General features: G+C 38.1%; 1 protein-coding gene across 1 annotated transcript; it reads right to left on the bottom strand.

Annotated features, from left to right (window-relative positions):
- Window positions 1–23: 23 nt before the first annotated feature.
- Window positions 24–11,712, bottom strand: gpbp1l1 (GC-rich promoter binding protein 1-like 1). The gene is made up of 12 exons (XM_067459860.1): window positions 11,359–11,712; window positions 9,060–10,163; window positions 7,981–8,094; window positions 7,696–7,825; window positions 7,288–7,604; window positions 7,029–7,104; window positions 6,726–6,922; window positions 6,403–6,543; window positions 4,065–4,220; window positions 3,757–3,875; window positions 2,663–2,765; window positions 24–1,839 (listed from the first exon to the last, which is right to left on the bottom strand). The coding sequence occupies exons 3-12, from the start codon at window positions 8,038–8,040 to the stop codon at window positions 1,684–1,686; spliced, it is 1,455 nt and encodes a 484-aa protein (XP_067315961.1). The 5' UTR covers window positions 8,041–8,094; window positions 9,060–10,163; window positions 11,359–11,712; the 3' UTR covers window positions 24–1,683.
- Between the last annotated feature and the right edge of the window lie 580 nt (window positions 11,713–12,292).

Below are 12,292 nucleotides of genomic sequence, written 5' to 3'. Positions count from 1 at the left end.
TAAATAATGTTATCAAAATAATCTTAATCTTCCAAAACTCACAATTTTTTATTCTTATATTTTTTTACAATCCACCCTGAATATCAAGGCTGCAGAAACAATATGATGCAAACAAAAGAAGAAGAAAAAAAACTATTTATGTGGGAATTTTTACAGCTGTACCAAAATTTAAAAAAAGAAACTTAAATATGTGATAAAGCAATTTTTATACCCTATCAGCAAAAACAAGGTACAAAAAAAGGAGATGCACAATTTACACCAGCAGTCCCTCATGAAATAAAGAATTTTTAAAGATGGATCTCTACTTCACTGCCAGCAGCAGGGATAGAACTCAGCGCCCAAAATTAACCTCAAATGAACTGTTGAAGGAACAACATAGCAAAACAAAGCGTGCAAGCCATCTTACTGAACTGCTCAAACAAAGTTCAGTCATTATAAACCTTAGACATCAGATCAATTCCTGCATTGTAAACATTACATAAGCCCAATAATGTTTAATGCGTTCTATTCCATTGGGTAGATTTTATTTGGGATTTGTGAAGTTCATTAAACCTTTCTTGTGTTTATGGAATACCCCTATCAATCCACATGCAATGAATGTAAAGCTTTTGAAAATGATTGCCACAGCATTATTTCTGTAAGCATGAGAATGCTTTTTATAGAATAACTGAAATGTTCAGGATTTCAATATGGTTTAAATTAAACAGCTTTTAAGTTAGTCAGGAAAAAAAAAATATTATACCATGGGCAAGAAAGAAGACAGTCTGTTTATGATTTTTTGAACTTGAATTTTTCCTAAACAGAACCCAACCTCAGTGAACTGAACATCTGCATGTTTGTCTGTCTTACCAGAACGCAACATAAACATAGACCCTTCCATCCAAACGTTACCTTTATTCAAAGACCAGTTCCCGACAAACTCTTCCGCAAGCTAGGTTTCAACTCTAACTTTTAAACATCCTTTAAAGTTGTCACACAGGTGAACTTGGCAGACAAATGAAATCAGGTATATTGGTATGATTCTGCAGAGTGAAAATAGTGACAATGAGCAAGGTTTGCTGGAACTGGAGCCAGAGATGGACTGATGTTCTAGCTGCCAGACTGCACGTGACAGTCCATTCTGTGTTGCTTTAGTTCTTCCTTGCTGCAGGGATGACTGGCTTGAGTTCATTTCTATGAGGGACTGGGAGCAACGTCGCAGTCAGCGGCTCACAATGATTGTTTCATCTTAACACTAATGCTACGAATTGTTTTCGCGAAAAGGAAAAAAATCTTTTAGAAAGGTGTCAAAGCCATTTTATAGAACATTCAGAATGATGTCATATTTCACGTTAAATCACGGTTATAATTGGTGTTATTATTATGAATTAGTCTTTTTCCCAAGCAAAACAAAAAAGATCTGGTGGAGAGGTGCATGTGGCTTTCTTTGACATTTCTAGTTCAGGATAAAGAACAAAAAGCAGACGAGGAGAGAGAAGACGAAAAAAAAAAAAAAAAAGACATTGCCTATGAAGTGACAAGTGATTTCTTTTTCTCTCCGCCTGGGATATGACCAATGTTCCTTGTCCATGAAAAGAATCTTTTCTCTCTTCTTCTTTTAATTTGAAATAAATGGGTGTGATGGAGGAGACAGATTAAGAGAAAAAGACAAAAGGAAATGTGGGAGTGGTGTTTAAAGCCACATTAGGTATCATCATCATCGGAGGTCTGGCTGCTACTGCTCGTCTCAGACTCGGAGCCCTCTTCCAGACCAGGGTTTGGGGTGTTCCTCCAGGTTAGCAGGGCCACACCACGTGGCTTTAAGAGCACACCGTTACGGCCAAGACCAATCTTCTTCATCTGACAAAAAGCACACTATAAGGTTAGTCACTCAGGCCTAATGATACACCCATGCCACACTAGGGCTGGGCCAGAATATTCATTCGATGGGTTGGTATTACATTTTCAATTTTGGGATTCGAATATTTGTTTATTAAGTAATGTAACCGGTGTTATGCCTGAAATCCAGTAACACCGATTATCGCAGCAAGCCCATTACCCGTTATAATCAGTCTAAATAAATCTACTGTGAAAAATAGGAGCTTGTTACCGGGACAACGGATTATTATCAGGACCCACAAATATTCCCCCATTGCATTATTATTCATTATTTTCAACATTTCATTTCATTTTCTTTCCACAGTACTGGCAACAGTTTCAATGCATGCAGTCGATGGATCTTTTACACAGACTAGCCGCACATTCACAGACTCTCCCAGTGCTCACTACACTTGTAGCCATTGCGTCTCCAGAATATTTGGATTTAGATTAGACCACTCAATTTTTTAGTTTTTACAATGCCTTTATGACATTTTTTGGGTCTTTTAAGTCTTACAGGAATTTACTTTAAATTGAGGTACAGAAATTTCTTATAGGTTTGAAACAACATGGGGTGAATACATGAATCAATTGACATTTTAGGGTGAATTATACCTTATAAATACAGTAAGCTGAGTATTGAATAAAACCAACTATATCATGAATCATATTGTTTACATCAATGATACAGTCACATTTCTATAATCACGATAAATCGTTACACCCCTAGTCCATGATGCACTTAATTTTAAACAAAGAATAAACTAAAAATAAAATAGACTATATGCATGCACTTCGATCATACCTGTTCAGTTTTAGCTTGAAACTCTTTGAGTTCATCTTCAGTGAGGGGCTGGAAGTTGTCATCATTTTCTGGGTATTCTTGCCATCCCATAGCCTTCAGCAACCTGTCAGAGAGGATCCACATTTGTGAGCATGTGGATTACGAATGTTGTCTTTGTGGGCAGATCAATGTGTGGCTCTATTTACAAACTTAGTGTACTGCCTGTGGAGGTAGCATTACCCGCTAGAACAATCACTAGACTACAAAATGTACAAATTTCTGCTGCCAGTCATCAATCAAGTCTAGAAATCTGATCGCATTACTCCTTCACTCTATAATCTACATTGTTTCTGCCTGCATTCCGAATAAAACTATTGTTAACCTTTAAAATGTCTTCATGGACTTACTCCCTATTTTTTATCTGAACTATTATTCTGCTTCTCGTTCTCTCTGGTCATCTGACTAACAACTGCTTACTGTACCTCGTTTTTGTGTTTCAACTATGGAAATGCAAGTATCCTTCATGAGGAAATCAATCTCAGATAAACTGCAATAACTTTGTGAACATTTTTTTATTGTAAGGGTAATTTGCTCACAAATTTAATTTAAATAAAATGCAACCAAAATCCACATGCAAGGCTTTTGGAAATGATTGTCACAACTTCATTTCTGTAAGCATAACATTGCATGTATCATTCATTCAATCTCAGACAAACTAATGAACTCCTGATTTAAAATGCATTAAAAAATAATACAAAATAATTAAATGAAAATACAAAATATATATATATTTTTCATTATCAAAAAGTAAAAACACATTCTATTATCGTAAAATAAAAGTTTAATCAAAACTGTAGTTTATAATTGGAATATTGCAGTGCTAGCTTACCAACATGCTAACTGCCAACTCCATATGCATGAGAAGTGCTATTTGTTTGATGCGTGTAGTTGCGGCACAGTGCCCATGTAACATTCCAAATCAGTCCCCTGTGACGTATTATTTAAGCTAGAAGTAATTTGCCCATGCAGACGGACCACTAGATTTTGGAACTGAGCTTACATGTGTCTGATGGAGGAGAATACAGTGAAGTGTTTGCGTATGTGGATGCTCTGACCTGTGTTCCGCCTCCAGAGAGCTGGACAAGTGCTCTGGGTCTGAGTCACTGAGAGAGTGGGAGATGCCGTTCTCATGACTCTCTCCAAACTCTTTTGGTTCAGGGGTGCTTCCCTCTCCCTAAACACAGAGAAACATGACAAATAAAGGCTTTAGTAAACAACTATGAGGCAAAACTAAATTTATCAACTGCCCAGTGCATTGTTGTTAAATGTTAACAAACTATTTTTACACCATGATGGAGGCCTGTTTAATGGAAGCCTGTTTTACAGCTAACAGACAGCAGATCAGAGATTAATTCATCTATACCTCTGCTGGAGCTCCTGGGCTGTGGCAGTCGCTCAAGTCCCCGTTTCTCTCATCCTTTAGTCCACGAAGGAACTCACTTTTACGGTCTGTGCTACGGCGCATCAGTTTTAGTCGCGATGGGGTGATGTCTATAGGAGGGGTGGTGCTGGAGGGAGGCTATGGAGGAAGAGAGGGAGAGGGAGATGGAAAGATAAATATGAAAGGTGATGTTAATTATTGATATTCTCCTATGGATAAACATGATAACATTCTGATATTTCATGAATATTAGAGAATGCAGAGATGTGGTAAACATTTTTAATCAATCGTCATATGTTTGTGTGTTTTGCATATGGCCACATAGTATACAATGCTACAACAAAAGAATTTGTTGACATGAAGCCAATCACTATAATATTTTTTAGGAATATTGTGTTCTAGTTCCTTATTGGCAAGAGATTCAAAGGAATTTGGAAACATTTTTATGGTTGGATAATATTTCATTTGATGGGTGGAACAAAAAAGATAAGAAACTGATGTTATTTCTCCAGGCAGCTAGCAAAAAGGCAATTGCAAGAAAATTATAAAAGCTGGAGCCACCAACATGATGAAATATTTAAAGACCTAGACAGAAGAATCTTTTTGAATTTGGAATAAATGGACAGAATACATTTAACCCATCAAATTAGACTTGTATTGATTTGGAAGGTGTTTATTGAATGGTAAATGGTCTTCAATGTAGTTTCTTTGATACTGGGTTTGAACTACATGATATCAGCAAGATTTTTGCCCAATCCGTTTAAACTGTGTCGAGGTGATTCGTAGATGGCAATGGGAGCCGGGAAGCGAGAATCAACCGTTTTATTATAGTGTGTTATAGTGGACGACAACCGACACAGTGTCTGTGATGCTCCACAACATCCCAACAGAAAGACTTGCATGTTTAATTTGTAACATTGACCAAAAGGAGCACAGAAGCTCTTTCATACACAGGTTTTAAACATGGCGAAACGAAAGAAATGATGGTATTGACGTTGCTAGGTGGAATGCAATGGAGGAAAGCTTCATGGAGCTATTGCAACAATACTCCATACTTGTCCTCTTTGTGCAATCTAGGAACGTGTCCACTATCGGGTTCTTATCGGGCTTTTTCTGGCGACAAGATGGCAAGTACAAAACACGGCGCGTCGGTAGCCATTATTTGTTTACGTTCTTGTTTCTGGAAGTTACTCGCTAGTTTCACCTTCTCGATGACATCACACGTCGTTAAAGACGGCAAGCGATGACTGTTCAGAAAGCAACGTGTAATCTGACATGTTTCTCGTCCATGACATAATCAAATAAAATAAAAATGCATACCCTGACAATGACTACTGTAACAGACAAAAATATGATGTAATCTGAACCTGGCATAAGAGTTAAAGGGTTAGTTCACCCAAAAATTAAATTGATGTCATTAATGACTCACCCTAATGTCGTTCCACACCCGTAAGACTTTCGTTCATCATCTGAACACAGTTTAAGATATTTTATATTTTAGTCCCAGAGCATATTGCAGTCAATGCACACTTTACTGTGCATGTCCAGAAAGCTAATAAAAACATCATCAAAGTAGTCCATATGTAGAACTGTGATTTCAACAGTTCGGTTCGCGTCAAACTGCTGAAATCACGTGACACTGGCGAACCGAATCATTGATCAATTCACTGATTCATTAACTGTTTGATTCTTTTTGGAGGCACATGGAGGAGAAGACAATGCTGAATAAAATCGTAGTTTTTGATATTTTTGGACCAAAATGTATTTTCGATGCTCCAAGAGACTCTAATCAACCAACTGATGTCACATATGGATTACTTTGATGATGTTTTTATTAGATTTCTGGGCATGGACAGTATAGTGTGCATTGACTGCATTATGCTCTGGGACTAAACTATAAAATATCTTAAACTGTGTTCCGAAGATGAACGAAGGTCTTACGGGTGTGGAACGACATTAGGGTGAGTCATTAATGACATAAATTTCATTTTTGGGTAAACTAACCCTTTAAGAAAGTAGGTCTCCATGTTGTACTGTATATAGTCGTTGGTAAAAACAGGGGGAGATCAAATATTTGGAAATTGTAAACATTTTATGCAGGATTCATGCCACTTATCTGGTAATGATTTTGTAACCATATTACATTATTCTTCTTGATTTATTATAGAAATATGAATAATAATTATTGTGTTTTGTATAACAAAATAATTTGTGCAGACTTAAAATGACTCAGCTTATTGGTTTAATCACAACCTACTAATAAATAAATTAAAATAATAAAAATAAAAAAAACAGCCTCCATGCCTGACTGTCATTTTACCTCTTTAGAAGTGCCATGGGCAGGTGCATTGACGGGTATCAGAGGTTTGGTCACAGACACAGGGCTGGTGAAGGCTGAATCCCGTCCAGAGAAATGCAAACCCACTTTAGTTTCCCTTCCATTGGGTTTCCATGGGCCAGACTATAAAAAAGACAACGGTTTTATTTATAAAATAAAAAACCATGACACAATTGACCTAATTCAATAAAAAGAACATTAGGGAAAAAAAGGTTCTTCACCATAAGTGATGTGATTCAATAAGCTGGTATAACAAAAGCAAAAACATCATGCAAGTACTATTTTCATATCCACTAGCTCAGTACCTTGGTGGGGGCAGTGGCAGGTTTGGGCACCAGATTCTTGTAGACGCTGGGTCCAGTGATGGGGACTTTAGAACCATTGGCGGGCAGAGGGCCAGCACTGGCAAAGCCAGCCGAGAATGCAGCACTGGGGTCCTCCTTAGACACTTTCTTAATGACCAGCATCTTAGACATAGCCTGCTTAGCACTAGGGGGGTTCTCTGTAACAAGTTGCAAAAAACAAACAAACAAAAAAAACATATTTAAACCAAACCAATAAATGTAACAATGTTTTACTCTAATGCAGCTGGAACATGGTGACTTTACCCCATACTCCTGCCGGAGTCCCGACAGCACGAGGCTGACTTGCTGGCTTTCCAGTTGTTTCTGGGTTCAAGGAGGGCTAAACATTTACATGAAAACAGAAAGCATTAATGCAAACTAACTAAGCAGTAACTTGATTTGAAGGCATGTCAAGAATGTCAGAACTAAACCTCTATAATGACATATCCAGTTAACTCATGCCTGGTAGGGGTGTGACCTCACTACACACGTAATCAAACTCAAGAGGAAAAGAAATACTTACAAAATCCTCATCAACAAACTTGAGCTTATCATCGTTGCGCTCCTCATCAGAATATCTGTCGTGATATGAGCCACCCTTGCGTGGATGAAAGTTCCCATTACGTTGTCGGTGGCCCCCTTGTCTGTCCCTTTCACCTCCACCACGTTTGATATGCCGAGCAGGGTGGTGGTGAGGACCTTCCTGGCCCCTCGGTACCCCATGCCAGCTGGGGGTCTCCTTCCACCCTGGTCCGCCTCCCAATCCCCCCTGACTCCCCTTTGCAACACCAGAGTCTACAGAGTCATGCCTCAACAGCGACGGCTGCTGCCACCCATCACCTGATGAGAAAAATGAATAGTTATTACACAGGGCAGGTCAAAAAGCAGGTTACCTCTACATGAGGAGGAATTTAGATGCGTTTTCAGCAACCTCCAGGAGCTCTTAGTGGGTCATTGTTGAAGAAGCCATCAGAGGAGTTGTGTCTGCGACGATTTACTCCCGGCCGGCTGTCTCCGCGGGGAAAGTGCTCTCCATGCTTCTCAAGGGGGGCAGCAGGGGACTGAAGAAAACAAAACATAAACAACACATTTTAAGCAGAAAACTTCTACTTTAAAAAGCTTATTTTAGAAAATAACGATTATATTTAAGAGAACAAAGTGAGTTCATCGAGTCCTGCTGTTCTGTCAATACAAAGTCAACAATACATTACAATACCTTGGCGGGCTGAGGCGTGGAGAAGTTAAGCCAGGCAGGAACAAAGTCATGCTGCGCCATTTAGGTCCAGTGTCTCCCGTCAGTGGATGGAGGCATCAAACCTCATGGCCTGAACTGACAATGCAAGCAACAAACATCAAATCACCATAATCTACTACAACAAATACCTAATGCAAACACATTTAAAGTTGGTATGAAATGGAAATTGCAATTGTATTGTTTCCCTATTGTGACGTATATCTGAGTGAAACGGCTTCTCGACAAATTTTTAAAAAGGTAGGGTGGGACTTGATTATGACTGGACCCTTGTCGTTGGCCAATTTCTGCAAACAACTCATGTGAATGACAGGTTGACAGGAAGTATTCAAACTCATCTAGCCATTGGACAACCTTATTGACCAGCATTCGCGGCAGTGTACACATCATTCTTGATGTTGTTGTGAGGAGAAGGGGATATTAATGGGCAATGATAAATCATTTATAGTAAATATTGCAATATTTCATAAAAAAATAAGACAGTTCATCAAGACAATTTCATGGTATCTTTGAAAGGTAAAAAAAAAAAATCTTTTGCAGCAACAAATGCAAAAACAATGACTGTTTCAAACAAGTTTTGAATGTTCTCCCATCAGCCAAAGGTCAGGCAAACAAATAGTCTTCACCTAAAACTCATGTCATTAGGTTGAGCTAATGTTGCCAAGTCAGGCTGAAGAGAATATTTAAAAAAAGAGAAATGTTTTGAAAACACCACGGGGTTTAAACTTTTTGGAGAAATCAACCTAAAAATAGCTTGCTTACAGTTGTACATTGAGGTGACAACAAAACAGATTTACCACATGCTGATTTGGATGTCTTTAACTGTAATATCTTTTTCAAAGACAAGCAAGCAGTTAAGTTAAACATTAAAACACTGTTTAATAGAACAGTTTTATTGCTCTCTTGGCCTTGACATGATTGACTGTATTTATTTAGACTCAACAAAAGCTAACGACTGAATGACAAATCTCACATTTCATACCGTAAGAGTGCAAAGTAAACAATACCAAGGAAAGTTTCAGCTAAATGTTGTGGCTTCTTACCCCAGAGACAAAGGCTCTGTAGTTCGATGGCCCTGTCCTTGGCTGTGTCTGTGTAGAGGGCCCAACCAATGCACTTTCACAGGCTTTGAAGCCTCAGGACAACCACAGCTCCTGCTACAGGCAAACTCCAGTTTCCAGGATGGGGCAAAGAAGGGGATGGAAGTGAAACGTGTGCAGCACAAGGTGAAATTGTGAGGGGATGAAAAAGATGGTGACGTGTTGTTTTTGATCACTGGCGTGTGGTTGTGGAAGAGTAGCGGATGTGTTTGATCTGTAATGCCAAAATGACTCTCCACGACACCCTTAGTTCACCCACGATGACCGTGTGCATTCAGGGTGACAAAAATACAAGTCCAGTCTCTTATTCGGGGGGCTTGTGGTAGCAGCACGTTGTGCCTGCTCTGACACTCGGAAGCTCCTTTACGAACTCATTTTTGGCTGAAGACACACAGTGACCAAAAAAAAAAAAAGAAAAAAAAAAAAAAAAAGTGGGTTTGTACCACACAATGCTGTTTTGAGGAAAGTGGTGATCTGAATATATTCACCTCATCTAAACAGCGAAGGTGCTACGTCAGGGCGAAAAGGGGAGGGGGGCTGATTTGTCACATCACAATAGCTAGAAGTGCTTTATGTTATAAAGTCATGAGAATTGCTTTAGCCTTCAACAGCTCATACTTTGGATGATTCAGTGAACCAAACAATGAAAACTTGACATCTTCAATTCTCGGCCCACATGGCTGATGAACCAATATCACGTTAGGCTACCGAAAAAGTTTAAAGGAAATATGATTTGCCTCCTAACAACACTTCCGATCTTCCAGTTCATCAAATTAGAAGAAGCTTCCACAGGCGAGTAACTTGAAGCCAATCTGCACTGATTCTTGTTAAACGCGACGTACCGTGCATTGGTGATTCAAATGAAACTCAATGACAAAACAAGCGTCCAGATGCAAGCAAACCTTGAACATTCACTGTGAAACAACAGGTTTACTCCAGATTGTATTATTGCATGTTGGGAGATCTTGGGTCTCTTAAAATCCTGCAGTCACAAATCCAACAGGTTGTTCTACCTCCAGATCTTCAATATTAATCTGCAGACCAACTCTGTAACATAAAGCAATATTTAGATCAATTTATGTCTTATATAATGTTGAATATTTACACTTCATGCTGATTCTATCAGCTCAAATTGATTGAATATAGAAATATTTGAACTTAATAACAAGTCACAAAAAAATAACTAATGTTCCAAACGCTGGCTCAGAAACAACCACCAAAACATAAAAAAAAGTTTATCAGCACACAAATGCACCTTGACAGGTTACAAATGTGCTACCACAACTGCTTTGAAGGAAATTAGCATTCTGCTTTTTATTTACTCACCTGCATGTTGTTCTAAACATGTATGTTTTTCTCCCTAAAACCATGATAATAGGCAGAATAACATCTCGTCACAATTGACTTTCACTGCATGTAAAAAGAGTGAAAGTGAGTTGTGACAGGCTGTCAGTCTACTATTCTGCCAAACATGTTTTCTTATTTTATTTATCCTAAAACATACAAGTTTGGAACAACATACATATATGTGAGAGAGAGAGAGATAGCGAGCGAGCGAGAGAGAGAGCTGTGACAACAAATGTAATTTGAGTGAACTAACTTTACCCTTTTAACATGACTAGTCATCTCCTTGTCAGGGTATTTTAGATTAAATATATATGCATACGGTCATATATTTTCTAGCCAACGTTACGGTAAAATAAACTATTTGTTTGTGTAAATGCAAAGCATAAAGTAAAGTTCAGGAAAACTAAAAGCAGGCATATAACTAGCAAAAGAGTTAGCTGCAGGATTTGAACTAGACTTGACTTTTAAATATATTTGTGATAAAAACAAACTAAAATTTAACATTCTCGCAGAAAGGTTCTGGTGCATTCAGTAATTATACATACCTAGAAAACATACAACATTACGAGTAAATACTAGTTCGCCTTTCTACTTGCTGAACACTCGCTAGCACGGCACAGTTAGCATAGTAGGCCATTCATGTGTGCACAAATCTTATACTCAACGTCGACTGGTTACATTTAAACTTATCACAGTAAATAAACTTTTAGGCATCGTTGGACGGCTACATAGGGGTGAATTATAACGGATATGACTTGTGTCGTGACGGAATGCGTGTTGTTTTAGCCACGGCGCGAACTAGGCTAAGCTAGCATTCCGAGCAGAAATAAAGTGTTGTAAAATGGCTCCCTCTCGACACCAAACCAACCGAATAAACATTTCGATATACACGTACCTTTTGATCCCTTGTCTTTTCCAATAAGTTAATCGAAGACAATGGTGCGCCGCTTGTCAAGTCAATTTGACAGTTTGGAGGTTGTCGTATTTTTGATTCTGTATTTTGTTTGTGTTTTTAATCACACTCGTTCCGACTTTGCCAATCCATCTAGCTTGTTCCTGTCTACTTCTGCACAGACGAGCTAATCGATCGCAGAGCACAGCGCGCTGGACGCGTCATAACATTCTCCCCTAGCTCCTAGCTCAAGCCAGTCTTGATAGGACTTGAAACACACAGACCGAGGACTTTTAAAGTTTGCACTACTCGTGAAATATATTGAGTTAAATGGTTACAAACAATTATGTAAACAACATGGCAAAATGGGCGCAAATGCAAATGAGCTCTAACAGTAAGCATCTCTTGAGTCCACGGTGTCTGAATTCACAGGCGTTATTACACGTGAAAGTAACGAAAAATAACCAGGATATTGCATTCGATGACAGAAAGTTGTCGCCGAAATCTAATTAGATATCAGATCTGAATGTACAAAGTGCTAATCTGTTACAGTTAGGTATCTCATACTGTTTGTGCAAAAAAGGAATGTGCTGTTTCTGTGGTACCTGATATTGTATTTTATATCACAAAAAAAATTTGGTTTGCATATAGCCTACATGGCAGGGTTTTTTGTAACTGAGGCCAATGGGCCTCAAAGGAGTAACAGGGTCCGTGGAAAAGTCTAGATTTAAAAAAAAAAAAAAAAAAATTTGATAAATTAATATAAATGTAGGCCTATATAAATAAGAATAATAATATAAGTTAATTATTAATTAATATCGATTTAATTATATTAAAATATAAAACTTTATTTAATATAAAGTAAAAAGATTAAACATAAACGAATAAATAAATACATTTACATTACTATAGTGAGTAAAACATATAATAATTAGGA

The sequence above is a fragment of the Pseudorasbora parva genome, chromosome 12 (genome assembly GCF_024679245.1).
Source record: "Pseudorasbora parva isolate DD20220531a chromosome 12, ASM2467924v1, whole genome shotgun sequence".
Classification (NCBI taxonomy): domain Eukaryota; kingdom Metazoa; phylum Chordata; class Actinopteri; order Cypriniformes; family Gobionidae; genus Pseudorasbora; species Pseudorasbora parva.
The sequence above is the reverse complement of the archived record's forward strand: the minus strand, read 5'-3'. Positions and strand labels throughout refer to the sequence as shown.